Genomic DNA, 27,426 nt, shown 5'->3' with positions numbered 1-27,426 from the left:
GACCCGCAAATGTCAGCTGACGGTTTTCAGATCCTTCACCGGACTAAAAAAAACCGAAACATGAAAACATTCAGAATCTTAATTAACACATAGAGCAACAACCCCAGAATTTGGTTCTCATGGTTGAACGTTGGATTCCTTCGTCTCCAAATCAAGCACCTGAGGTCAGGTTCACACCGGCTGAAGGCGGTGTAGCAGTGGGTTCTACGTCCGAAAATCCGGCAGTAAAAAAACAGACCTGATGAACTTTCAAGCATTCGCGAGTCTTAAAAACCCGGGTCGCTAACGAGAGTCTGAAGGAGGCTGCCGAGGTTGTAGAGGTCACTGAAGGTCACCGGGGGGAAAACAGAGGAAGCTTGAAGCTGAGTTGTGGTGAAGTTGAAGTCATGTGACCCTGAGGCAGTTCCTCATGGCTAACGTTAGCTGGGTACTGCTAACCACTGCATTCATGAATCACGACATCTTCATAGAGCAAGGAAATCACACGATTCTGGGTTTTTGCTCTCTTTTGAGGAGTGACAATTTTTTCACAAAAATAAAAAAAGTACAAAATTAGTTAGCATTAAAAAAAGATTTAAAAAAAAATCAAAGAAACGGACCGGGACATTAACAAAATAATCATTAAAACTCGATATTTTTATTATTTAAAGTCTGTGTGATTTTCTTTGCTCATGATAAATTCTTTTAATAAAAATGAAGTAATATTTTGCTGAGGATGTTAAATTTTAACCTGAAAGTCAGACGTCTTTGCATTAGCGTTGATGTCATAGACGGAGGAACGCCACTGCATCGACGCAGAAAACTGTCACAAAGTAACAGAAGCTCAGCCTCAGACAAAGCGGCCATTCGGAGCTGTCCAATCAGGCTTCACGCAGACGTCGTCCTTCAGATCAATGATGGTGCCGGTCTACAGGAGCCCCTCCTTGAAGGCAGCACGTTCGCCGTTAGGACCAAGCAAAACGGAACGTGGCCTTGATTCGTGTGATTCGCCACACCTGTTCACCCTGCAGTGACATGTCAAAATGACTAAGACGTCTCTGTCCAGGTCGGCCATGATGCTCTCGGCCATATCTGCCCCCTGGTTACCAGCAGAGGGGCAGAACTGAGGTCATGTGACAAGGAGGTGTCTCATGCGCTGAGAGTGGAAGGGCTGCCAGCGTCTGGTTGAACCTGCCAACTGCTAGACTGAAAGCTGGCGTTGGAACAACGTTACGCACGCACACACGCATCACTGAACCCGTCAGTGATGTCATAACTCCGCCTCTGAAAAGCTGAAGGTGTCTTTGCTTCCCTTTAAAGACCCTTAAACCTCCCCAGAACCAGACCCAGATGGCAAGAACCAACCCCAGACACCCTCATACTATTAAAGGGACATGTGCAGGTAGTCTTTTTTTTCTGCAGGGGGTTGTTGGACCAGGAGGAGGCGGAGCTTAGCCTGAGCCGGTCATGCTGGTATCCTGACAGCCCCGAGCATGACGACCCGTATGTGCCCCGATGCGGCTGTTAATGTCTCAGTTCATCAGATCCAGTTTCACTCCCAACAGCAGCGTCTGTCCCTCCTCGTCCTCCTTGCTGAGACGTCTCCGTTTGTCCCGCCAGGTGACAACGTCTCCAGTTCTCCTCCTCAGATAAGAAACTCCCCTGCCAACTTGTTTGCAGTCAGATGAAACGTCTCGAGTGTCCTGGTCTCTCTGGATCCCACAGGACATATTCAAGGATGATCATTCAGGATCCCAGAGACCACTTTAATGCTCTCTGGCCCCCGACACCCCACAAGTCTCCCGCATTCCCCTGAAACCAGAATATCTTCATGGGCCCGTAAAATCATTTAAGTACCTCCATTTTTCAGAACTGCCACAATTCTCCAACCGAGTACCTGACCAGCTACAACATCCCCACAGCGGCCATCTCCGAGAACCCCTGGAACGCTAGAATTCTGGAACCTCTGGAGGATCGGCGCAAACCTCATGAGAACCATAATGCTGTCCCCTGATCCTCCTCAAAGACTCTTGAGGAGGAAAATCAGAACTCTTAGCACCTCACAGGAAACCTACAACCCTGCACAACCCATATAGCCGCCCCCAGCCCAGCCCCTCATCGTCAGCAGAGGTCACTCTGGGCCTCCCGGGCACCGATACCATTAAACATCTTCTACTTGAACAATTCTATTTCCTATTTTCCGGAGTCAAGCTGGTGTGAGTTGAACAGGAACCGTGTTCATGTTCCCCTCTGGAACACCCCTGATGTTTGTGGTGGCAGTGTTTTGTAGTGGAAAGTTTCTGTGGCCTCGGGTGCAGAGTTGACAGGAGTTTATGAATTACTGAGCGAGGCGAGATCAGGATGACGAGCCTGAACAGGTCGACGGGACAGGAGGAGGAGCCTGTCTGATCCTCTGGAGGCTGGAGGATCCCCGTCTGCCGCCACTGCACCTGCTGACGGTTCACAATCGCAGGATCCTCAGAGGCGTAGTTGAAGATCCAGTATCAGGATTCCAAAGTCATCCTGAACTTTAACACATGAATCCTGGAGACTCAAGAAGCTCCAGCAGTTCTTCTGCACTCCAAGGGCCAAAGGGACCCTGGGGAGCCACTAGGGACCCCAGCATACCTCAACGACCTCTGAATCATCTTCAGGACGTCCTGGAACCCTGAACTCAGACCCACAAACAACCTGGGATGCTCACACCGTCAGAGAGGGTATTAGCCTCCATGATCCCAGCCGCCACGTTTCCAGAGTTCAGTTAACGAAAGCTTTGTAGTGAACTGTTGATCAAAAATGATGAACGCTTCATGAATGACTGCTTTTTATAAAACTGTTGTTCAACTGTTCGCTGCTCTTTAGACGAAAACAGAAGTTGCTGGTTTCACCATCGAAGGAACAGGAAGATGGAGACCGACGCTAGTAAGCTTGGCACAGTGACAGGTAGTGGGCGGCACAGGTTTTATTCTGAAAATAAGTGTAAAGTATTTCCTTTTAGAACACAGCAGAACATAAAGTGGGAATAGTCCAAGTAAAAGTGTGTAAAAGTTGTGCTGAAGTGATTTATCAGTGACTTCCACCTAATAATTAGGTCATTCTGAGCACAGAGACCAGTGCTGTAGTGCTGACAGAAGAAACCGCCCCTCCTGAGGGCTATGATCCGTTTTAAGATGGATTTGTTCGATTTTAGTTTCCAGACACTTGGAAAACCTCACATGACAACTGACATGCTGCTGCCACCGTGTGGCTGGAATACCAAACAGCAACTCAATAGACAGAGCGTCGTCCTGGAGTTCTGAAAATAATTCTTTTTGATTTGATTTGATTTTCCTTTACAGGAGGTGCTGCTGCAGTACATCAATGATTTTAAATAATGATGATGGTTTGATCTTTAATTATAATAAATACAGGACGGGGACAGTGTGGAGGAAAAAAAGGGTTTCAAACACACGCAAGTTCACATTTATTCTACTTAAAAAGGAATCACAGAATTTATCATTTGAAGTATTGAATGAAAACTGATAGGAAACATCAGCTGCTGCACGGGATTTAAATACGTTTTTGAAAACCACCCAGAAATCTCTGAAATAAAGATTCCAGATTTGCGGTTTTGTCACATTAAACCAGAAGCGTTGTCACTATTTCACGCATTCATGTCCCCCCGCTGAGCTGTGGAGCAAAAACATTTACGCTGATCAAAAGGAGAGGAGAGAAACCCTCTGTTTGCTGGGTCGAGTTATTTCATAGGAATCTTCTTCTCCTGCGTTTGATCGTCGTCATCGAGTCGGGATGTGGAGCTCATTAACATCTGGTGTTACATTCATGACACCGTCTGCTTCCTCTACTTATTCAGAAGCAAACGTCTCCGGTGAAGGACATTTATGAACTTGGACAATTGAGTATTTAAAGGATAATTACAATCATCCTATTTATCATTTAGAGCCACAAAGATATTCATGAACATCATAAACTGGTTCAAATGACTGGAGTCCACAAATCCATCGACACACTGGGAAGTTAGTTGATGTTCCAAAGGAACCTCCCTGAACCCGAGCATCTCCTCCTTCCAAGTGTGCTAGCTAAAACAAGCTAACAGGCCTTTTCTGAAATTAGCATCTCATGGTGTCTGAAGTGTGTGTGTGTGTCCTGCATTACAGACACTTGACCTCTGTACGTGGAGACGAAGCCTCCCTGGAATGTGTCCTCTCTCGTCGGGTTGTAAGGCAAAACAGTTAAGGTCCCGTAAAAATGTCTGTAAACTCAAACATAAACTCAGGCGTCGGTACGTCAGTTTAAAGAGTCCCGACCCCGGCGCCGCTCCCTGACTGGCTCACAGTGGCTTGGGCAGGCAGGACACCTCCTCCAAACACTCGTCGTACGCCTCCTGATAGTCCTGGTGAGGTTTGATCAGGATGACGCAGGTCGGCCGCTTGGAGCCTGCAGAGGAGCCCAGATCCTGCCGAGACACTGACAGTTAGAACCATGGCTCAGGGTAGACGATGATTGACAGGTGTCAGAGAGTCAAGGATATTAAAATGAAACTGATTTTCCTCCCGAAGTTTTCTGAACTGGTGAGAACAGAACTGGTGCTAAAATCTGTAAAACAGTTGAGAGTTGAACAACAGTTCCCTGGTGTCCAAGTCCTGAAGAAGATGAAGATGTCTTCAACAAACACACCAGTAAACACCAGACTGGTGGGTGTTGGAGGTTCAGGTCTACATCAGATCCACCAGTAAACACCAGACTGGTGGGTGTTGGAGGTTCAGGTCTACATCAGATCCACCAGTAAACACCAGACTGGTGGGTGTTGGAGGTTCAGGTCTACATCAGATCCACCAGTAAACACCAGACTGGTGGATGGTGGAGGTTCAGGTCTACATCAGATACACCAGTAAACACCAGACTGGTGGTTGGTGGATGTTCAGGTCTACATCAGATCCACCAGTAAACACCAGAGTGGTGGATGGTGGAGGTTCAGGTCTACATCAGATCCACCAGTAAACACCAGAGTGGTGGATGGTGGAGGTTCAGGTCTACAACAGATCCACCAGTAAACACCAGACTGGTGGATGTAGGAGGTTCAGTTCTACATCAAATCCACCAGTAAACACCAGAGTGGTGGATGGTGGAGGTTCAGGTCTACATCAGATCCACCAGTAAACTCCAGACTGGTGGATGTTGGACGTTCAGGTCTACATCAGATCCACCAGTAAACACCAGACTGGTGGATGGTGGAGGTTCATTTCTACAGATCCACCAGTAAACACCAGAATGATGGATGTAGGAGGTTCAGTTCTACATCAGATCCACCAGTAAACACCAGAGTGGTGGATGTAGGAGGTTCAGGTCTACATCAGATCCACCAGTAAACACCAGAGTGGTGGATGGTGGAGGTTCAGGTCTACAACAGATCCACCAGTAAACACCAGACCGGTGGATGTCGGAGGTTCAGTTCTACATCAGATCCACCAGTAAACACCAGAGTGGTGGATGGTGGAGGTTCAGGTCTACATCAGATCCACCAGTAAACACCAGAGTGGTGGATGTTGGAGGTTCAGGTCTACATCAGATCCACCAGTAAACACCAGACTGGTGGATGTAGGAGGTTCAGTTCTACATCAGATCCACCAGTAAACACCAGACTGGTGGATGTAGGAGGTTCAGTTCTACATCAGATCCACCAGTAAACACCAGACTGGTGGATGTAGGAGGTTCAGTTCTACATCAGATCCACCAGTAAACACCAGAGTGGTGGATGTTGGAGGTTCAGGTCTACATCAGATCCACCAGTAAACACCAGACTGGTGGATGTAGGAGGTTCAGTTCTACATCAGATCCACCAGTAAACACCAGAGTGGTGGATGTGGGAGGTTCAGTTCTACATCAGATCCACCAGTAAACACCAGACTGGTGGATGTGGGTTGCTAACAAGAATCTAAAAGGAGCCTACAGAGGTCATTAAAGGTCGTCAGGGGAAACAGAAGCCTGAATCTTAGTGGCGGTGACCTAGAAGTCATGTGACCCTGGTGTAGCTCCTTCATAGGCTAACGTTAGCTTAGCACAGCTAACCGTTGCATTCAGGCTTCCAGCATCATCAGAGGGTTCATTAGAGAAGCAGCTGGAACATCCTGATGACTTTTCAATCAAGCGTGTCATTAATCACTCAGTTGTTTCAGTCGTCCTTTATTTAGCCAATTATATCTACTTATGTTTCATTTATTCACGCTAAGTTCAGACCCGACACTGAGCAGCATGGAGACTTTGTACCAAAACAAAAACTGTTTTGCAGACGTTCAGCCGGCGACTCACCACTTTGGAGGGGATGTAGGCGTAGGGCAGGTTTCTGTCCTCACACATGATGGGCAGATGACAGTAGACGTCGATGGGCAGCGTGTCGCCCGCCAACACCACGATGCTGCCGCAGAGACGCACACGCCGGGATTAACACAACAACACAACACAACATCTGACCAGGACGTTGCTCTGTTCCAGCTGCTGAGCCTCACCCTCTCTCTCCTTTGTTGATGAACTTCTGCACTTCTTTCACTCCTCGGCGGATGTTTTTCACTCTGGCAGCTGAAAAGGAACAAAGATAAAACTGATCCAGGGTCTGTTGTCATCTTCTCATCTCCGGAGGGGAGATTCTTGCGCATCTGACTTAAGGGCTGCGCTTCGTTCGGCATCAAACCTCCAAGACTCTTACCAGGAAGGAGGGTAGAGGATGAAATTCACCTTCAACAAGAATCAATCCTCATCGATTCTGACCACGACAACTTCATAAAAACAAGTTGTTTTACAGGCTCACGTCTGCACATAGGTGGCGCTCCTCCTGGCCACCATTCCCACATTCAATCATCCCGATTTACTGCGACTTCAACAAACCTTCTAAGACTGTAGTTTTGAGTCAGCAGTGGTCCGCGGCGCTCGCTGAGGGTTAACGCCAACATTAATGCAAGTACATTAGAACCGAGTTTGGCATTTCTCATTCAACCTGTAAACACCGAACATGTCCACGTGTTGCGTGGTTTTATCAGCGGGTAACCGATCATACCGATTCGACTCTTACCCTTTTTGACGCATTTGTAAAGTTTCTTGCTGAGTTTTTTGGAGGCCAAAGGCTGCGCGATGGTGTTGACGTTCGCGATCAGCTCGTGGTAGGACTTCTCGGTCCCGCCGGCGGCTGCGGCCTCGTCTCCGTCCGCCGAAACCTTCTCCTTCTTCACCTTCGTCATTTTTGATCAAACTCGACGGTCAATCGATATCCGTTGGGGTTGTGATCCGATCTTAGCTCCCGCTAGCCGGTCAGAAACACACTCCGCAGAGAAAATCACACGTGTTTACCAACTTCTTTTTCTGGGTTTTATCTCGACGCGGAACACGACTGCGCCCCCAGCGGAAAGGAGGGGAACAACACAGACCAGACTCGCACTTCAGAGCTAAACTCTAACTCTTTCCTCTGAGTCCTCTCATGTTTTGAGGGAGGTGATGAACGCAGGATGAGAGTGGTACGGTTTGTTTATTACCAGAATTACAAGAATTAGACGTATAGATTCCACTTTACCATTAAGACGGTACGTGTTGTTCATTTTCATTCAGTAAAGGGGAAATGAGAGGCATAAAATAGAATATTCCAATTATTTGTAGAAATATTGATTGACATTTCCTCATACCTGCTGAGTCACCAGCAAAATTTAGATAGTTAGGCATACATTAGAGTGGAAAACAATAGACATTAGATAAAAAAGCCAACTCGAGAATATCATGTAACCAAAAATTCTTATTTAAAGGCCATTTTTAACCATATATAGATGTATTAAAATTTTTAAGTTAAAACTAGATTAAAATGTCATTCTGTCTTACGATAAAAGGCTCAATTATGCAGAATGTGTAGTTAAAATATTGTAATATATCTGTAAAAAAAGAACGAGATTGAAAACACAGTCCTAATGTCAACAGTATAAATACTAAGAATTACAGATTGGTAATAAGCCTGACGGTGGATTTTCCAAATCTTGAATCTTGCACACAAACACAAACTAAAAGATTGGAACATTAAAAATTAAATAAGTCAAGAAGTTGAGAATTACAAAATATGCAAACAGTAATGACAGCAATGAATCCAAGTTCACATGTTATCTAGTAAAAGTTTTACACGAATAAAAACTCTGAAACACTGGAAGAATAAACTATTTGACTTGTGGGGAGCTGAGGTCATTACATTTATTAAACTATATTTGGGTGGAGCCACTTTGAGAGCAGCAATGTCACAGTGATGATGTCATCTGTTGATAATGATGTCACCAAGCACGGCTGGGATCTGACGTTTCTTCATCTCTCTGGATATCTGACACCAGACGCAGGGCAGACAGAAGGTGGCGCAAATGCAGTCGTTACACAAGCTGCCCTGCAGACACATGAGAGACACCTTCAACAACAACAAGAACAACAACAAGAACAACTACAACAGCAGCAACAACAACAACAACAACTACAACAGCAGCAACAACAACAAGAGCAACAACAAGAACAACAACTACAACAGCAGCAACAACAACAACAAGAGCAACAACAAGAACAACAACTACAACAGCAGCAACAACAACAACAAGAGCAACAACAAGAACAACACGAGCAACAACTACAACAGCAGCAACAACAACAACAAGAGCAACAACTACAGCAGCAGCAACAACAACAACAAGAGCAACAACTACAACAGCAGCAACAACAACAACAACAAGAGCAACAACTACAGCAGCAGCAACAACAAGAGCAACAAGAACAAGAGCAACAACAAGAACAACAACTACAGCAGCAGCAACAACAACAACAACAGCAACAACTACAACAGCAGCAACAACAACAAGAGCAACAACTACAGCAGCAGCAACAACAACAACAACAGCAACAACTACAACAGCAGCAACAACAACAACAAGAGCAACAAGAACAAGAGCAACAACAAGAACAACAACTACAGCAGCAGCAACAACAACAACAACAGCAACAACAAAAACAAGCAGCAGAAAATTGATTCAAAATCTTAAAAAACAAGTAACAAAAGGACTATGCAAATTTAAAATGTCTCATCATATTTAAATGTTTCCTCACACAATTTGTAGGTGGAATCAACATCGAGAAAACAGTGACAAAGAGAAGCGATGTCCTGACCTGGATGCCATAGCGATGGCGTACATGGATCCTCATCGCCATGGTGATGGGCGGGATGCAGCCAAAGATGTCCAGCAGGGGGAGACAGAGGCATTGGTCGTATTCTCTGCTGGTTTTACAGGCAAAGCAGGGACAACACCAGAATGCAAAACAGCCTTCAAAAACACAACAACAACAACACAATCACATACAAACACACATACACGAGGTCAAACAGATGGAAAATATCAAATTACTACTTTCTATCTCCTGAAGTGAAGTAGTTTTCCTGTTTTGTGCTACACTACACTGAGGTACAACATAAAAACTAATACCTGACCTATATTTGTACACAAAGTCTGACTTTGCTTGTCCCATATTTTAATGTTCGGGGACAAAAACAACCTCCTTTGAGATTGAAACTAAATTTTGAGTAATGTTTTTTGTTTGAGGAGTTAAGATTTCAGGAACTGAGCCCATCTATGAAGGACAGATGTTACCGTACATTCCCTCATGTCTTCGCAGCAGCTGCAGATGCCGGAAGCCCATTCGGCTGCATCAGAAACCTCCAAAGGCGGCGGCTGCGTTGTCACCAGTCGGCTCATGCTGGCAGAAACACGCACGACCGCAGCAATGATGGTCCTGCTTGGTATGTCATGTGATCAGTGGTGTTTGACAGCAGAATTAATCAAAAACTATGAGGCTGAACCCAAGAAAGTTTGACTGGTTCACAAGGTGAGCTAGAAATATTGCATTGCTGTTGCTTGTCCCTGCATTTGTGTCAGTCACAGCGACCTTTGACCTCTTTGACTACCAAGTTTAACCTGAAGCTCCAGCAGACGTTTGTGCGAAATCAAAGGTGCTCCTGAGATATCAGCTTTGAAAAGAGTAGGATGTGAGGACAGAAAACCCCAAAACACTGAGGCTGGACCAGAGACACACATGTAATGTTTGTCATAGTGACAGATTCACCACTAATGGGTTCTGCTTTGGTCCAGGCTCCACCCCTCCACCAAATATGGTCAAACCATCCTCAAAAACAGCGGTCAACTCTGAGTTCACAAAAAGTTCAAGTTCTACTTCGTACTGCAGTTGTAAGACTTTAGACATTAAAAGATTGTCAATTAAGGTTTCGGGTCTCAGAATGTTTAGAGAAAAAAATGAAACAAAAAACTACATTAAAAATAAGAAAAGAGGGCACCAGGATTCATGAACTTCAGCAATTGAATACTTAATTAAAAGATCGTACGAGTACTTTTCCTGCAGATGGAGTAGATAATATCAGCTTAAACACAAAGAGGAAGACGTCCATCTTACCTGCGAGCGCCGGCCACGCAGACGGATTCAGACGTTCTGTGCTGAAAGTCTTGGACAAACCTGCACGACCTGTGGAACCACATTTTATTTATTGCAGAACAAAACATGATGTCATCGCACTGACTCAGGAAGCTCAATACATCAGAGGTATTTGTTTTATTTTAATTGATGAATTCAATTTTTTTAAAGCACCAAAATGAATAAAACATTCAGAAATGCAACCAACTATTTAAGTAAAAAGCCTTGTTTCCATTTGGACTCCGTGACCCTTCATCAATATTAGACAAACTTCTGCTGTAATCCTCTAAAAGGATACCTTCACATCTAATATTTTATTCATTTTTCAGCTGTTTTGAGGTATAAATATAAAGCTCTATGTTTAGTCTAATTCACATTATGATAACATATTTGTCTAATGACATAGATACGTTTTTGACGTTTTTGCTGGCTGTGAGGCTCCAGACACGTTGCATTCTAACTTAAAATTCCAAAAATTCAGAGTTTAATTTCCTCATGAAAACATGTGAGTTTTGAATTCAGAAGTTGGTTCAGTTAGCTGATGAACTACAGGCAGTTCAAGATTCAGCCACTAGATGGAGACACAAATACTCAAATAGAGAACTGGCTACTTAAAGCTAATGAACACTTCATTGATATGATGCAGCCTCAGAACTTTATTTTGAACATTTCTAATTCTTGATGATTAAGGAGCATAACCCTGACTCAAACCCACTGTGACGCTCTCAACTTGTTTCACAGCCTGAGGAAACGTAAAATATGAAAAAAATTCACTCAAAATCGTTTTTATTGGTTACCAAATGGTGGAAAACACAATGAAGCATCACAAAACCAATTTTTAAATAAGTAGAATGTGGTTAGAAACAAGCAACAATAACGGTTAACTGAAGGGAGGTCACGTCCTCCTCCGACAAATCTGCTTTTCATGAAAATTTCACGTTGCAACGAAGCAAATGAATTGTTATAAGCAGACAGAAGGACATTGAAAGTGTTCACTATTCAACGGAAATAACAACATTCATTATTTACATGTTTACGTCCGAGCTCAGGCTCATAACCACTGACCAGGCATGACCTGCCGCTCTTAAGTCAGCTGACAAACTGAGAGTTTCACCTTTGACTCATGCTAAGGAAGTTAGCACTTCCTTGTTTCTAAAGCCTGAAAGAATGGAGGCGGACCCCCTACCCTCTCGTAGCATGCTGCCCCCTGCTGGTTTGGGGGTGAACGATGAAGCAGTTGCTTGTAGACCAGTTTCATCGACTTTAAAGTCGGAAAAGTGAAATGAAAAATGCCTTCTTTTTTTTTTAACAGCGCGTTCATGTCATCAGGGGCAGTACTCGTACTCGCTTCTGTCCACCTGGTAGATGTTCTCCTCTGCAGAACCCCGACTCTGGAGCTGAAGAGACGGGAACTGGACCAAACCTCCATCCTGCTGCTGCTGAGGACTGAGAATCAAACTCAGTTAATTTATCTGGACTTTTCTCTGGTAACTCACAGACATGTTTGTGTCTCCAGGAATCTTTTGTCAAGTAAATGTTATTGTTTTGCTTCTGATGTGGAGAAGCAGGTTCTTTTTGACCGCACGCCACAGGCGAGGGCAGGAACCAGTTGTGAAACCAATAAACCCATAAATTGGTTCTTGTTGTTTAACGACCCTGAAATCAAATCTGTTGAACACAAGCTGAAGATATCCAATGTTTTGTCCTACATCATAAAACACACATAAGCAAATACCACACTGGTGCGTTCTGAAGCGTTCGTATGATGTGTGTATGGTCACTCCCTGTTGGACTACAAGAACATCATCCCTGCCATGCTTCTGTTGCAGCTCGGGAGCTTAGTGGACGTAACCATTGACAGCAGGCAGAACCAACGCCATCAACACGTCAACGGAGAATCACGTCAGTAAAGTCTTCAGTTGTTTAAGAAGGTAGCAGCCAGACCTCAATTACTGAGGGTTTAGGGTTCTAAGAGCAGCTCAACTCGCTCTTCTGTTGTTCTGTTCCTTTAAACATGATGACAGCAGTGATGATGTCAACCAGCGACTGTCATCCCAGCCAGAGAGGAAGCGTTTGGTCTCTGAGGTTAGCTGAGGTGATGGAGTGCTGTGGCAGCGGCAGGTGCGGTGAACTGTTAAAATTCACCAATGGTAACCAACATTTTGATACAAGAACGTGCCTAAACTAGATGCAGAATAACCATCGTTCCATCTCACTCCTTGTACGGTGTAGATTCGATGTTTTAGACCTTTTGATGGAGGTCAGTCAGACGCGACCGGACCCTGGGTGGGCTGCTTGATCTGCTGCATGCTCATGAGGTGCACACACGCACGGACACAATATATCTGGTATCTACAGGAAATAGTCTGCTCCCACACTTCTACTGACTCAGCGTGTCAGAAGGTCACGCTGTCAAATAGAAACCTAGAGAGCCGTTAGAGGGTGATGGATGTTTCCATTTTCAGGGTGAGACCCCTCAAGGCTTCCCAGCCTGATGACTCATCATGGTTGATCCTGAGTCATGATTTGTCACAGAAGAGATGCAAAGTTTATTGGCGTTGATGAAATTCACTGGGAACTTTGCGGAAAATTAAGTTGGTAAAAATGTAATGAACAACAACAAAAGAAGGATCCTGAGTCACTTACATCTTCTTGACTCGTTTCATTTTTCTGGCTGCAGGGAAAAAGAAACACCAGAATTAACTTCAATAAAGATGGATTCATCTGAATGTTAACAAAGTGACGTTTAGATTTTTACTCTAAAAGACAGAAAAAAGTAATGCATCTTGATTATTGAGGATAATATAAAGTAATTCATCACAGCCATAAATATCAGGACATTTGGGCTTCGCTTCAGTCAGATTTGACTCGTCTAACTTTGACTCAATTTTAGATAAGTACACTAAACTTGGTACCTGTTAGCCTGCTAACATATCAAAGAATAAAAAAAGGTGTTGTAAAGATGTTTGAACACACTTTTTTTTTTTAATCTATTCATGAAACCTAAGGTAGGATCTGATCCCAACAAATCCACTCGTAAAAACAGAAATCTTGAGAAATGAAAACTGGACCAGAATCAGAAAAAGAACTGATGTGTCTCGGCAGGTGGATCCCCATCGCTGATGGACTGAAGTGTTGAACGAAAGACAAGTCCAAGAAATGAAGAGCATGACTCCTCGTGATTGACAGACCAGGGCTTGAGCTGAAGAAGCTGTGGGTGAGGAACTTACCGATGAAGGTGAAGCTTCCTGCGATAGCCAGAACTACCAGCCCAGTTATGATGAAAACCACAAGCACTGTCATGCTGCTGCTTTCCTGTTAACACACAGACAACACACACTTCCTGTGAGACCGGGCTCATTTCATGATGCTTGAGGATGAAAGGGCAGGTTTGATATCCATCCCTCCCTCATCCCTCCCTCCATCCCTCCATGTTCCCCCTCTCCTCCTGTTGAGGGTGGTGGGGGTGGAGCCTATCCCAGCAGCCTTCCCCCTGGACAGGTCACCAGTCCATGGCAGGGCCAACACATAGAGACAGACAACCATTGGCTCTCCCAGCCACGCCTACGGTCAATTTAGAGTCTGGATTAACCTGGTCCCTCTTGATGTCTTTGGACTGTGGAGGAAGCTGGAGTACCAGAGAGAACCCAGCAGGAACAGGGAGAACATGGAGACTCACCCAGAAAGACCCCGTGCTGCAGCCGGGGCTCCACCCACAACCTTGCTGGGGGGCCACGGTGAGGACCACTGCTCCACTGTGCCGCCCCCAGGTTTGATTTTAGACAGTAACCCTTGTTACAGGATTTGGGGGGCACTCACCGCAGCCTCGGCGCTGTTTGAGGAAGAAGTCAGAAGGGTTTCTGTCGAGGTCATCTGACCTGCCGATGAGGAAATGAAAGCCAATATTTTTACTGCAGCTGTGTCAGCATCACGATGAACCTCGTGGTGACACATTGCGGTGTTTTCTTATGCTCTCTGCCAACAACCGAAAAGCGCATCGAAAACCCTGAACCTCTCACCTTTCCTGTCAGAATGAACCAACCAGGCGGGTCCATCTGCCTGCTCATGTGATAACTGTGTTGTGGTGTTGACTGTGTACCTGCTGTGCTATCGGTGGGTGTTTGCTCTCTTGATGCGTTGAACGTTGCACAGGTGGTCGTCTGAGGCGCTGAAACTGAAGCAAGAGTGAACATCAACAGAAATCTCTGGGTGTGACTTCAGATGTGAAACCTTTAGAACGCTCTCAGGCTGCAGGAAGCGTTTACATCGGTGCTCATGAAACCAGAACAAAGACCAGATCTTAAAGTGCCTTTTGAAGATTTGGATGAAACCATCGCTCACCTTCCTGAATGACCAAACTGATGGAAACTCTCTGGTCATTGAACAGCCCCGGTATCTCCACTCTGCATCCGTACAGTCCACTATCTCCCTCTGTGGTGTTCAGTATGGTCAGGGAGACATCTCCGTCCTCCAGTGGTCCCAGTAACTGGTACCTGCTGGACACTCTGGTGTTTTCTCTCACCTTCAGTCCATCTGTGGCGATGAGCTGCTTGCCGCAGCCTGAAGCTGGTATTTCTCCTCTTCCCCAGCAACTGAACAGCCTTTTGTTTACCTTGATGTTGTATTTACATGGCAGATCGACTCTCTGGCCCGCTTGACCAACAACTGTCACGTAACTGGTGCTGGATTCACCGACTGAAAACAGAAAAAATCTTTGAATTTGAGTTCCAGCACATCCGGGTCTCATCAGCAGACGACCCAGGACCACGTGGGAACGTCCCTTATATGTTATAATTCTGGGACCGTCCCGAGCGTTCCCTAAAACTCCACCAAAAGCCCACCCCCCAACCTTTAAAGAGCTTCACCTTCCAAAAACCCAGAAATATTTTGGGAAGCCCAGTGGGAACATTCTATAATAATGTTCCCCTGAACATTCCCAGAACTTTCTAAACGTTCCCCTTTCCTTTATACACCTGTGGGAATGTTACAGGGTTACAAGTTCTCCTGTGAATAGAGATCCACACGGCGTCTAGTCCTCTATATGCTAACAGTCCTCCACAAGAACTTAGGAGTGTGATTATGAAATCATAAAACGGAACGTTCTCCTCATGCTCTGCTGGGAACTTTGGACTGCTGGACTTCCCTGACTTACAGAATGTTTGTGTTCTGTAAAAGTTAAATCAGATCATCTTTGGAAAATGTTACACGCTGTCCCAAGACCCCCCCCCCCCCCCCCCCCCCGCCCAAGGCTGGAATGAACGGCACAGACGGGTTGTGACAGAGCGATTGCATGTACGTGATTTTGAAGTGTTTTTCATTCATTTACTGACACGGACCCAAACTTTCCTGTTTATAAAACTTAATACACGCGTGTGCATCTCAGGTAAGGTTTCTGTTCTGGACGTTAACGCAAATTGGCACAAATTCCATTAGATTACACATTTTATGCATATTTGGACATAATTCTATAAAAAAAAATCGGATATTTCAACAACATGAAAGAAGAACAATTGTTTACAAAGTGTTGAACTGAATCAGAGGTATAAACATGAAAACTACCTGTGAGGAGACAAATCAGCAGTGACGTGAACGGTCTCACGGTCTTCATCTCCACGCACTTTCAATGTTTTCAATGTCTTTACGTCAAATTAAAAAACTGAGCCATCCGTCCACGCTCCAAAAAGAAAAAGACAAATTCCCTGCTGTGACCTGAAACACCAAGTTTGGTGAAAGAAAATATGTGATGAGACCAAAATGAGAAACAAGCAAACAGAGACTGGTTGGAGTCCCGCTCTTGTTCCTGGTCTCGGTGGTGGGGAGTAAAGCAGTCAAGTGTGTTTCCGACTGTTTTACGTCTCAGCCTCCTGTTTGTTGCGTGTGGTTTCAGCTGCTTCTGGTGTCTTACTCAGAGTCAGTATTCTCTGAGCCTCTGTGGTTTTGTTGGGCAAACCCTTCTCTACACTGCAAAAAAAAAAGGATTACATATCAATACTGAAAAAAACAACAACCAAAAAACAGCAGAACCTTAGAGAGCAAAGTTAACAAAATATTGGGTACGAGGTGCAACAAACCTCTGGCTGAAAGTTGACATCAATAAACACTCTGGTGGGGTAAACTGGTGGGGTCCCCCAAGGCCCTGCACTGGGACCCCGGTTTAACTCTTGATACTCCTCATAAATAATTAACTGCAAGGCTCTAGTAGCATAACAACATCAAGTCTTTATATTTTATGCTGTGTCTCTCATTCTTTTGCAATTTTTTTTTACAGCTGCTGTAAATACGGCAAACAGACATTTCACATGTGAAATCAGGATCAGGGCGGCACGGTGGTGCAGTGGTCAGCTCTGTCGCCTCGCAGCAAGAAGGTTCCGGGTTCGAGTCCCGGCTGGAGCACGGGATCTTTCTGTGTGAGTCTCCATGTTCTCCCTGTGCCTGCGTGGGTTCTCTGCGGTACTCCAGCTTCCTCCCACAGTCCAAAGACATCAAGAGGGGATGAGGCTGATTGATACTCTAAATCACAGGTGTCAAACTGATCCAGAAGAGGGCCGTGTGGCTGCAGGTTTTCATTCCAACTGAGGAAAAGCAACACCTGAATCTACTTAAATCAATCAAGCTCATTGATTGGATCAGGTGTTGCTTTTGCTTGGTTGGAATGAAAACCTGCAGCCACACCGGCCCTTTACTGGATCAGTTTGACACCCCTGCTCTAAACTGACCATAGGCGTGGCTGGGAGAGCCAATGGTTGTCTGTCTGTATGTGTTGGCCCTGTGATGGACTGGCGACCCGTCCAGGGTGAACCCCACCTCACGCCAGAAAGATAGGCTCCACCCTCCCACCCCCCCCCCGCGACCCTTAACAGGATAAGTGGAAGAAAACTGATGGAATCAGAATCAAACCCATAAATCAAAGGGAAATAAGTTTTAGCTGACGAGATGGTTCACCCGCATGTGACTAAGTGTCACCATCTACTGGACAAAGAGCAGAACTGCAGCAAATATGACAATGGGGCAGCAACAAAGATTTAATTGATGATATTACAGGGAAAAATGACACGTATGAAAAATATCTAAGCTTGTTTTTCATGGTATGCCAGAAAACACAAAACTGAACAGGAACACTGAAAGATTTTAACCTGCTGTGAAAAAAAGCTTAATCTCTACGATTCTTGTTTTTGCTGATGTGAAGTGTTGAGTTCAGCTCATTTGGGATCCCTGTTAGCCACTGCAGTGCAGCCGCTATTGTCCCTGTGGTCCAAACAGCTTTACTTTTATGAGAGTACGTCAAAGTTAATTCTCATTTAAAAATAAAAGGTGTTGACATTATTTCATTAGTATAGCATTACATTAGCTAAATTTGCTAATTTGCTAAAACGGTATATAGTGTCAAGGTAAGAAATGTCCTCATCCTCAGCTGTTTTTATTTTGGGCTTCAGATAAAGTTGATAAAGTTGATAAAACATATTTGGTTTGTGCAGCTTTTACAAGTAAGCTTCCTTTTCTTGGAATTTCCTCCGTTTGCACTCGACGCTCTAAAGGACTCAAAGAACCTTCATTACAACAGAAGAATTTAAAGTGTCACATGACAAAATTCAGTTCGATGGAGGGGCTCTCGACAGTTTCCTCCTCCTCCTCTGATTGGTTCAGCCTGCTGCCAGTCGCTGCTCTCTGATTGGACCTCCAGATTCCTGCAACCACAAGACAAAAGATCTGTAAAATCCGAGCAGGGACTTAAAATACCAGCTGGCACTTGAACTTATTACATTATTAAATAAATAAAATAATAAATCATAGTAAATATTTGGAATCCTCCATAAATGAGTCAGACATTAGCATGCTAACATTAGCGTTGTCAGTTGGTTCAGTGATTGACATGTAGATTAGCTTAGCAACCAAATGTGCTGTTGATCAAATCACTGATTACATTTCTGAAGTTGCTAAAAATGCTAGTTTATTAAAAAAATGTTCATCATGGGTTTGACCCAGAGAACGTCAGTGCAGTTGTTGTGTTGTCGCAGTGATTAAACTGTTGACCCTACAGAAATATGACAGCCAATCAGAGTGTGAGAGTTGCTTTGAGTGTGTGTGTGTGAGGTGGCACGGTGGTGCAGTGGTCCTCCCTGTGGCTCCCATCAAGAAGGTTGTGGGTGGAGTCCCGGCTGGAGCACGGGGTCTTTCTGTGTGAGTCTCCATGTTCTCCCTGTTCCTGCTGGGTTCTCTCCTGTACTCCAGCTTCCTCCACAGTCCAAAGACATCAAGAGGGACCAGGTTAATCCAGACTCTAAATTGACCGTAGGCGTGGCTGGGAGAGCCAATGGTTGTCTGTCTCTATGTGTTGGCCCTGCCATGGACTGGTGACCTGTCCAGGGGGAAGGCTGCTGGGATAGGCTCCACCCCCCCCCCCCTCAAAACCCTTAATAGGAATAAGCGGAAGACAATGGATGGATGGATGGTGTGTGTGTGTGTGTGTGCGTGTGCGTGCGTGCGTGCGTGTGTACTGACTGTAGCCAGCAGACAGCAGCACTGCAGGTATGAAGATAATGAAGGAGGATCGGAGTGTGTGTCCGATGAATGTCTCCAGGCTGTTTACCTGCTGCTGAGCAGGTGACTGACAAGCAAACATGAGCAAGCATTAGGTCTTTACTTTTCCTTTGAACAAGTGTTGCTGTGGTAACCACAACTCACAAGGCTCAGTGTTTCCTACCTGAGCTCGTGCCACCACTGGTACCGTCACATCTTCCGCTGTCATACCACTTCCTGTCTCCTCTGTTAGGTCTGCTCTGCTGTGGCCTGCTGACCAAATTGAGAGAGCTGAAGTTAGTCGACGCTCCTCACTATAAATTGTCGTGTATTCATCTTCATACTTGTCATAGTTTGTGGCGCTGCTGAAGAGTAGGAGACCACAGGACGAGCTGAAAGAGAATGGACACCAGAACTGAACAGGATGATGAGGAAAAATGAGTTTTAGCCAGTGGATGCTGGGTTAGAGAAGGTCAACGCACGCTCGATGACAATGAGGTGAACGGTGTACGTCTGGTCGTTGAAGAGTCCCGGCAGCTGAACCCGGCAGTGATAGAAGCCTGAATCAGACTGCCGTGATTTGGCGATGGACAGAGAGGAGACACCTCCTGACCCCAAGGAGGAGACTGAGTACCTGCAGGGACGGGAGGAGAGGCTTAACTACGGTTACTGGCTGCTTCATTGATTGACAGCTGTTACCAAGACAGCTAGACTCAGCAGCTGTGACCTCAAAGCAGTTCAGGAGACATTAAAGGTCTTCACGTTGTGTTGGCAAATGTGAAGCTATCAACCATTTTGTTGACTTCAAAATCAAATAAATTGAGAATGTTAGGTATGTCGGGTTTGCCTCTAACTTCATACTGAGCCTGGCGCTTTCTGACTGGATGTAGTCATGTGACGACGCACCTGTATGAGCTCCTGTATATGATCAGCTTCCCGGAGGTGTTAATCACAGTATTGTGGCAGCTGAACAGCGATGGCTGTCCTCTCCCCCAGCACACCTCCAACCGTCTACGCTTCCACATCTCCAAGCGGCACGGCAGCACCGCCCTCCTCCCAGCCACCACCACCACTGTCTCCGCGGTAACAGAAAATGCACATGCTGGTGCTGCCACATGGAACCACACACAACATTTGTAGAAAAAACAAAAACAACAATTAATATAAATTATTTAATGTGCTTGGTTACCAAAAGTTAGCATCATGTTAGTGTCAATCGCTAACTACCAAGTAGCCCGTTTTAACTAAATGTGAGCTTGCTGACATTCACAGATTTTTTTGTTTTTATGTCATCAGTTCCAAATAACTGGCTCAAATGTCTGCTAACACTTCACATCCACTATCATTCGTTATGCTAAGCTAACTAGTGAGACTCTCAGCTCTCAATCCGCTTGCTTGCCTCTGGTGATGATGGGAATTAAGGGACTTTCCCTGAAAATGGTTCCTTCAATCAAAGCTGTCATTTCAGTCTGTTATTTAACCATCCATCCATCCGTCCATCCGTCCATCCATCCGTCCATCCATCCATTTTCTACTGCTTATCCTGTTAACACTGGTGGGGGTGGAGCCTATCCCAGCAGCCTTCCCCCTGGACAGGTCACCAGTCCATCACAGGGCCAACACATAGAGACAGACAACCACCGTGCTGCCCCTATTATTTAACCATGAACTCATATTTATAAGTATGACTGCAGATCTTCAGGACGGCGGGACGCTCCTTTAATGAGACGTCTTCTGTCCAGTCGTCGGTGATTCAACCCTCCTTCGAGTGTCAACACAAGCTAATGGCTTGTTACTCCCAGTTAGCCGCGACCCAAACATTCTTCACTTGTATGGACATAAGAAGTCAGCAAATCTTCCAAACTTTCTTCCACATTACACGGCAGGTTCAGACTCACCGAGGAGGATGACGATGCAGGCCACCACGTGAAGACGAAGCAGTGGTAGCATGTTGTTCCCTCTCACAGACAGACAGACAGAGAAGCATCTGACAGACGACTCAGGGACACAACTTCCCTTTTCCAGTATTTATAGAAACTGCAGTTGTTGCCAAACATGCAAGGAGTACAAAAAATGCTGTCTCCATGAGGAACAACCACCAATCATCGTCTTGTGATGGACCGGGGGCCTCACCAGGGTTTAAAACAGCATTGGAGGTTAGCATGGATGCTGCTATGGTGTCAGTTACATCCCAGCTGGAGGGTTCATCTTCTTTGGAAGAAGAAAAAAAGGAATGAAGGACTTTCTCCATTTTCATTCATTTCAACTGGTTTTGGCGTCCACATCTGGTTGGAAGTTTGTCCGCCACACATGCTGATAGACAGGTGGTTCCTCTGGCCACCTGCTGAGTGTTTGTCGAAAGCTCCTGTTCTTTTCCAAATGGTTTCTATGGCGACTTCTCAAAGGTTGTGTGAAACAAACCATGTGACATGCCAGGTTTGGTTTTGGACTGATAAAGAGAGGAGAGGATTTGTTGGTTGTTCTGCACCCAGACACCAGAGGGCGATCAAGAGCTTCTGGCTTTACTTCTGGCATCCCGGGAGGGGGGGGGGGGGGGGTGTGTCTAAGTATCTTTCTATATGTTTATGTTCTCCTCTCCCTCTCTTCACTTCCTCTCTCCTCCCCCTCCTCTGTAATAATCAAATATGCTACAGTAAAAACATGATGAGGTCAAAGGTCGGCTATTCTTATTTTGAGCTTCATTCCTTACTTACCACATTTCTCAATCTGGAAATACAAATACGTCTGTATTTGCACAACATATTAAACTCTGTGTTCATGACCATCAGGGTCGCCCCTTGATATCAGATCCTGTCATGCCGAGGTTTTCTTCTACTAAATGTCAGACATGTCACATGACACAGTATGTAAAACATCTCGGATCTGGATCTGGTCTTTGATTGTGTGTCAGAGGTCATCGCGCTCAGGTCACTGTCAGATTTTTAGTTTAAGTGAATCTGCTGTCCTGATTTGTCACTTCCCGTCATAAACTACTGACAAGTGTGCTGCCTTCAAGGACCCTGGAGCAGGTGGTGGTTCAGTCGGACTAGAATTCTCTCCACTTCTGTGCACATTTGTCACGAACACAAAGGACTAACTGGACCTCCTCCCTGGGGATTTTTCATCTCCACGTTTCTGCTCACAATTTCTTCATTTCTCTGCAGCACTTAAAGCTCCTGACTGTGTTTACAAGTTGGAGAGTAAATCGTGCATCTGAATCCTGTCAAAAGACGAGAGGACGTGTAGATGTGGCGTCAGGTTTCAGCGCCGTGTTTGATGAAGTCATCAGATCCTCTCCAGCTTCTGATGTCTGATTACAGGAAGCGCCAATCGGCTACTTCTGGGGCTGAGATGGAAACATTCAAGTGGCCGTCAAGGACCATCGAGCTCTTACCTGCATCGGCCGGCCAACATATTTGATGAACTCAGGTCAGTCCTCAGCCACAGTCAGAGCACCGCCAGCAGGCAACAGGTTTCCCTCCTTAGGCACCCCCTCATGGCGGGTTGACCCCACCTGAAGAGACCTTGATGGTGCCTCCAGCCTGAATGTCTCTGCCGTGGTTAAACATGCTGACGATAAAGATGTGTGGTCCTGCAAGCGAGGACAGCTTAGCTGGCCAAGCTACCCACCAGCAGTAGCAGGGCCTGGCTCACACTCCTTAACCACAGAAGAATATTTGTTTATATTTTCTCTTCACTATTGTAATTATTGATAATTACATACTGAATCGAAGTGACTCATGATGATGAAGACAAGGCAGCTGGTCACAACTATTTCATAGGCATGAAAACTTACAATATCCCGACAACATGCCTGTTACCTAGGAAACCTATTGTGAGTCCCTCTCCTCCTCCCCCTTCACCCATCCTCCTGTGTATGAGCGTTGTGTCAGTTCCACTCCAGCTCACATTAGCATCCCGCTAACACCGTCCACCTGCAGCCAATGAGCCTATGCTAATGCGGCGGGGCTGAGTGGATGTGGACGAGGGGACGCAGAGCAACGTGGACTCATGAACACCGAGTGCTCCCACGCAACCACGAGCGTCTGCCGACCCTCTCAGCTAATTATCACTGAGCCAACGCACTTGAGCACCTTCAAAGAGTTTCAAGTGATGTGGGTCCACAACGAGAGCGTCTGCCCGGATGTGAAAACTCCCACTTTGCTGCCCTCAACATTTAGAGTATTCACTGAGGAGGGAAAGAGCATTAATCCATTCATTGGAGCAAATACATGAGTTCCCTCGGTCTGCGTTAAGATCCGGATGGTCAGAGTTACATGTCCTTCCTCAACTGTTTGGTCCTTCACGCCACCATGTATCGGTCCTGACCCAGTTTCAGTTTACTTTTGTCATTCATTTGTGACTTTACAAACTCTAGTTTGTCCTTGTAAATGGTTTACTCCCCTCATCCCACCACCGTCATTAATTAACTCCATTAATTTTAATGCTCAGCTGTAGAAAGTAGAAACTTCTAATTGTCATTTAAAAACAACATTTAAAGTTGATTTTACGTCTGTTTTATGAGTTGGTAATCTCATCCTCTTCCTCAGAGACGAAGACTTCATGCTGATGAGGTAACGAATGCATCATAAAAAGATGGGTTTTGGTTTGGGAAGTGCTTCCTGTCTAAAAAACATTTCGGTTTAATTGAATATAAATGTGATCAGCCGTGTCCTCGCCTGGAGTCCTCAGCGTCTCCGTCCCGTCTAAACAGGTCCTGCTTCCAAGCAGCACCATTGTTGCCACGGCAACGGCCTGGAAACACGACATCGGCCACTGCTAATGTGTCAGAAAGAGGTTTCAGACATCCGAAGGTTAAATTTTGCTGACATGATGACGTCATGACATGAATTGAATCTGCCCACCCCCCCCATCCTTCTCCTGGGGTTTTGTTTGCAGCTACAAGATGTTCAGCATCACAAATTACAGCTGATTGTTGTTTTGTGTTCCAAAGCAGGTTTGACTGACCTGTCTGACCCACTCACACACACACACACACACACACACACACACACACACACACACACACACACACACACACACACACACACACACACACACACATACATATTCAATCTCGTTTCAATCTCATATTGAATCTGGACAAGTATTTCTAATCTCAGATACCTCAGAGTATTTTCTACATCCCCTATTGTTACATCAGTAACAATAGCTCGTTAACCAGCTACTGTGACATCACAGCGCTCTCATCTGACTTCCCGTTGGCCAGCAGACGGCTCCTTTCAAGTCTGTTAAGTGCACCAGTGTGTTTATGAGTGTGTGTGTGACCTTTGACCTCCTCCATCACATAAACACACAGAGTCTGTCGCTGCAATAAAAGCTCTTTTCTTTTGTTTTTCTTCTTCTGTGGTTTTATAGAGCCTTAAGTTTGGGATGTAAACGCAGGAAAGAATCAAACTGCTTGGAGGTGCTGCCCTCCTGATGTTATAATGACAAGTTTCACAAAACATAAATTCTTGCTTTTCTCTTGAAATAATTTCTTAAATATGACATCATCAGACATTGAACCCTGAAACGCTGAAACACGCGCCCTCGTGTAGCCGATAGGCTCGTTGCAAATACTCGACTCTATAAATGACACAATTTTTCACTGCTTCATTGACAACCTGCTCCGTGCATGACGGAGGCTGATGGGATGGGTTTGGCTTCACAGTCAGTCAGGGTTTGCGCCGATGATCTCATCCATGTTACATCACAGCGACGCCAATAAAATCAACATGGACGCAGGAGACTGATGACAGCTCTCCTGTTTATTTGCTATAAATCATTCAGCAGGTACAGAGGGACTTAAAGGAAGCCAGGGTTCTATTTGCTCTCCTCGTATTTACAGGTTTACAGTGAACTCACGAAGCGGGGGGGGGGGGGGGGGGGACTTGGCGTGCATCTGGATAAGAGGTTACATAAACCAACAGGGCATGCGCAGCAGAGACTGACGCTCAGCCGGCTTCTTCTGCTGCCTCTATGGATCAGTAATTTGATGATATACTGTAAATTCCTGTTTTCCCACTGCCATCATGTGTGATGATTACAACTCTTTGAGCTTTTACAGCAACTTCATTCACAGTCCGAGCCTAAATGTCCTTTTGGTGCTGCAATGCATTAAGAGACAAAAATACAATTCAGAGAAATCACATGAGTAGGACGCAAAGTTGGTTCATTCAAAATGTTGGGTGTTTTTACAGGAAAAGTAAAAATACTCTGTTATTGACTTCTTGACGCATACTCGACATCTATCAAGAGATAAATGATAAATGAGCACACGGACGCGCGATTGAAGCTGGCAACATGTCGGCGCGTTTCACACGGCAGCGACAAATATAAACCCCCCAAATTATCACATACATTTAAAAGTCAGCACAATCCTTCAGAATCATCCTTTAAAAACAGATCAGTATTTTGTGTGTGTGTGTGTGTGTGTGTGTTTTTCCCAACTGCATCACGTCCGGACCGGCTCCTACTCCTTTGATTGGATCTGTCCCTGATCCCGCTCTCTCCACCCGCCAATCAGAGGCCGAGGAGATCTGAGGGCGGGTCCTCTGGGGTTGTGCGCCCTGGAAGACCATTTCCTCATGGCCCATATGTCGCCGAACTTACACTCCACTTCAGCTCCACCATGTTGTAATGACGCGACCTCCGGACTCCTCCGGGTTGATTTGGCTCTCTGCCTCATACGGAGGTTCTGATGTACTGATAAGATATTTAATTGCTGGATGAGAAGGAATTCAGTTTGGGAAGATCATCTTCTCCAAATAAGGCTCCTCACCTTCTCAACTCATATTTAATATCAGACATGTTTGGAATATTTCTCTCCTCGGTAGCAGGTTTACCGCTCTTCTGATTTGTGTCTCCCACAATGAGGTCGACACAGTTTACTCAGCCTGTGACCTTTGACCTCTTGTCGAGATGAATCCCGGGCTGGATGAGCATTGAGATGGTGGAAAACTATTTCCACCTGAAGTGCTTGAGTGTAGCGTACATGAACTCTGAAACATAAAGTGACGAATTGTCCTCAGATGGACCCTCAACTCAACAAGTGTTAACTGGCGAATTGATCCCCTGGGGGAGGACAGAGCGATGGCGAGCCTGCCGGGGGGGGGGGGGTTGCTATGGAGGACTTCATAGTTCTATATTATTTACAGGACTCAGACTGGGATGGCTAGCTTAGCTTAGCTTAACTTTTTTTGGTGGGTTTTACAACTCAGTCATTAGACTCAGGTATTGAGTTGTCCTGAGCAGAGACGACTGTAAGGAAGCGCAGTCTTTGAAGTCTCCCCCATAAAATATGTGAAGCTTGTTATCTGATCCTGCATTCCGACTTGGTTCTGAGACATCGTGCTTCTATTTCACGTGTGAGACAGAAATGTTGTTTGTATTGGGCCGCTGAACTGAATGAAGCTGAGGAGAGATACACTCCTGCCATAATTCTGCTTTGTTTCTCTTGTGGTGATGTGAAGGTTTCAGTCCACGAGAGGAGAGTGTTTATCACCTTTATTGGAAGATCAACAGCAAAATCCCAGCCATACCACTCACATCACGTGGCTGCAACGCCGGACCTGCTGCTGCACCCGGTGACACCTTCAACGCGTTCGTCAAGAACACGGAACAAACACTCAGCGATGGACTGAAGCGACAAGGATCTCCTTTGAGTTTGTCTGTGTTTTCTCTTGGTCTCAGTGAGGCAGATCGTCAATGAAGCTCTGAGTGGTTTAAAACACACATACAGTGACATTGATACTTCACCTAAAAATCGAGCGTTAGCGTTAGTTCTGTCAGGCCGTGGTAGTCAAGCGCTATTGGCTTCCCGTCCATCAATCAAATTGATCAATCAGCTGATCACAGCTGCTCAGCATCAGCTGATCAAATCCCTTGCTTCTGATTGGCCCCTCTCAACTTAAATGTCACCTGGCCTCAACTCCCGCTCTGCTAGCTTCTGGCTGCTGCTCTGCCTGCTGTCATCGCTGCTATCTACTGCTGCTACCTGCTGCAGCCTGCTGCTATCTACTGCTGCTACCTGCTGCAGCCTGCTGCTATCTACTGCTGCTGTTGCTGCTGCTGCTGCTACTATTTGCTGTACAGTTGCTCCTGCTCGCATCTTGCTACCCGCCCCCTCCCCAGCTCCACCTTGTCGTGTATAACATGGCATAGTTCGTTCTATGTCATGTTGCTGCTCTGTTCACGGGGGTATGTTTGCTCTTCCAGTCTTAAACTGGGAGAACCTTTCCTCACGCTGCTGGTCCCCTGTTTCATGGTGCTCATGAAAAATCATCAGGGAGCCATACCGCCAATTTGTACTATAATAAACAAATCAAGCTCATTATCATCTCTTGTGTTTCTTGATGTGAATGGACCTGACAGAAAGTAAATTTATCTTTGAAGTACCCACGAAAAACCCTCAACTGCATCGACTCGTATAATCCCGCCGTC

The 27,426-nt window shown here is 45.5% G+C and overlaps 4 protein-coding genes across 7 annotated transcripts; all 4 read right to left on the bottom strand.

Moving 5' to 3' along the window:
* Positions 1-3,425: 3,425 nt before the first annotated feature.
* On the bottom strand, positions 3,426-7,352 carry nhp2 (NHP2 ribonucleoprotein homolog (yeast)). The gene is made up of 4 exons (XM_086226772.1): positions 7,046-7,352; positions 6,486-6,555; positions 6,289-6,394; positions 3,426-4,435 (listed from the first exon to the last, which is right to left on the bottom strand). The coding sequence occupies exons 1-4, from the start codon at positions 7,209-7,211 to the stop codon at positions 4,310-4,312; spliced, it is 468 nt and encodes a 155-aa protein (XP_086082898.1). The 5' UTR covers positions 7,212-7,352; the 3' UTR covers positions 3,426-4,309.
* A 36-nt stretch (positions 7,353-7,388) lies between these two features.
* Positions 7,389-10,551, bottom strand: LOC147248201 (cornifelin homolog B-like). Of its 2 annotated transcripts, none has more exons than XM_086226773.1 (3): positions 9,635-10,551; positions 9,151-9,305; positions 7,389-8,383 (listed from the first exon to the last, which is right to left on the bottom strand). In XM_086226773.1, exons 1-3 carry the CDS (start codon positions 9,732-9,734, stop codon positions 8,258-8,260), a joined length of 381 nt encoding a protein of 126 aa, XP_086082899.1. In that variant the 5' UTR covers positions 9,735-10,551; the 3' UTR covers positions 7,389-8,257. The 2 variants fall into 2 exon arrangements, with proteins under 2 accessions (XP_086082899.1, XP_086082900.1); XM_086226774.1 differs by having other exon boundaries at positions 9,151-9,259; positions 9,635-9,765.
* Positions 10,552-10,574: 23 nt separating this feature from the next.
* On the bottom strand, positions 10,575-16,941 carry LOC147248200 (hepatitis A virus cellular receptor 1 homolog). Of its 2 annotated transcripts, XM_086226770.1 has the most exons (8): positions 16,536-16,941; positions 16,024-16,425; positions 14,806-15,159; positions 14,564-14,638; positions 14,284-14,342; positions 13,695-13,779; positions 13,111-13,138; positions 10,575-11,910 (listed from the first exon to the last, which is right to left on the bottom strand). In XM_086226770.1, exons 2-8 carry the CDS (start codon positions 16,070-16,072, stop codon positions 11,790-11,792), a joined length of 771 nt encoding a protein of 256 aa, XP_086082896.1. In that variant the 5' UTR covers positions 16,073-16,425; positions 16,536-16,941; the 3' UTR covers positions 10,575-11,789. The 2 variants fall into 2 exon arrangements, with proteins under 2 accessions (XP_086082896.1, XP_086082897.1); XM_086226771.1 differs by lacking the exon at positions 16,536-16,941 and having other exon boundaries at positions 16,024-16,462.
* Positions 16,942-17,472: 531 nt separating this feature from the next.
* havcr2 (hepatitis A virus cellular receptor 2) lies at positions 17,473-21,006 on the bottom strand. Of its 2 annotated transcripts, none has more exons than XM_086226658.1 (7): positions 20,880-21,006; positions 19,888-20,089; positions 19,464-19,615; positions 19,326-19,373; positions 19,166-19,254; positions 18,964-19,069; positions 17,473-18,149 (listed from the first exon to the last, which is right to left on the bottom strand). In XM_086226658.1, exons 1-7 carry the CDS (start codon positions 20,929-20,931, stop codon positions 18,040-18,042), a joined length of 759 nt encoding a protein of 252 aa, XP_086082784.1. In that variant the 5' UTR covers positions 20,932-21,006; the 3' UTR covers positions 17,473-18,039. The 2 variants fall into 2 exon arrangements, with proteins under 2 accessions (XP_086082784.1, XP_086082786.1); XM_086226660.1 differs by having other exon boundaries at positions 19,166-19,251.
* Positions 21,007-27,426: the final 6,420 nt, after the last annotated feature.

The sequence above is a fragment of the Aulostomus chinensis genome, chromosome 15 (genome assembly GCF_037954235.1).
Source record: "Aulostomus chinensis isolate RoL2024-O1b breed Wild chromosome 15, RoL_Achi_v1.0, whole genome shotgun sequence".
In the NCBI taxonomy this organism is placed as follows: Eukaryota; Metazoa; Chordata; class Actinopteri; order Syngnathiformes; family Aulostomidae; genus Aulostomus; species Aulostomus chinensis.
The sequence above is the reverse complement of the archived record's forward strand: the minus strand, read 5'-3'. Positions and strand labels throughout refer to the sequence as shown.

Bases quoted from the DNA above. Each gene is read 5' to 3' on its own strand.
- nhp2 (XM_086226772.1), bottom strand. From the start codon at position 7,211: ATGACGAAGGTGAAGAAGGAGAAGGTTTCGGCGGACGGAGACGAGGCC. The intron at 6,556-7,045 runs GTAAGAGTCGAA...GTTCCTTTTCAG, and splicing joins TTACAAATGCGTCAAAAAGG to CTGCCAGAGTGAAAAACATC. The intron at 6,395-6,485 runs GTGAGGCTCAGC...TCTCTGCGGCAG, and splicing joins ATCAACAAAGGAGAGAGAGG to CATCGTGGTGTTGGCGGGCG.
- LOC147248201 (XM_086226773.1), bottom strand. From the start codon at position 9,734: ATGAGCCGACTGGTGACAACGCAGCCGCCGCCTTTGGAGGTTTCTGAT. The intron at 9,306-9,634 runs GTACGGTAACAT...GTGTTTTTGAAG, and splicing joins CTGCGAAGACATGAGGGAAT to GCTGTTTTGCATTCTGGTGT. The intron at 8,384-9,150 runs GTCAGGACATCG...ATGTGTCTGCAG, and splicing joins GCCATCGCTATGGCATCCAG to GGCAGCTTGTGTAACGACTG.
- LOC147248200 (XM_086226770.1), bottom strand. From the start codon at position 16,072: ATGAAGACCGTGAGACCGTTCACGTCACTGCTGATTTGTCTCCTCACA. The intron at 13,780-14,283 runs GTGAGTGCCCCC...GTGTGTTAACAG, and splicing joins CAAACAGCGCCGAGGCTGCG to GAAAGCAGCAGCATGACAGT. The intron at 11,911-13,110 runs GTAAGTGACTCA...TTTGATTCTCAG, and splicing joins ATGAAACGAGTCAAGAAGAT to TCCTCAGCAGCAGCAGGATG.
- havcr2 (XM_086226658.1), bottom strand. From the start codon at position 20,931: ATGCTACCACTGCTTCGTCTTCACGTGGTGGCCTGCATCGTCATCCTC. The intron at 19,616-19,887 runs GTGCGTCGTCAC...CCGTCCCTGCAG, and splicing joins ATATACAGGAGCTCATACAG to GTACTCAGTCTCCTCCTTGG. The intron at 19,255-19,325 runs GTATGAAGATGA...CAATTTGGTCAG, and splicing joins AGCGCCACAAACTATGACAA to CAGGCCACAGCAGAGCAGAC.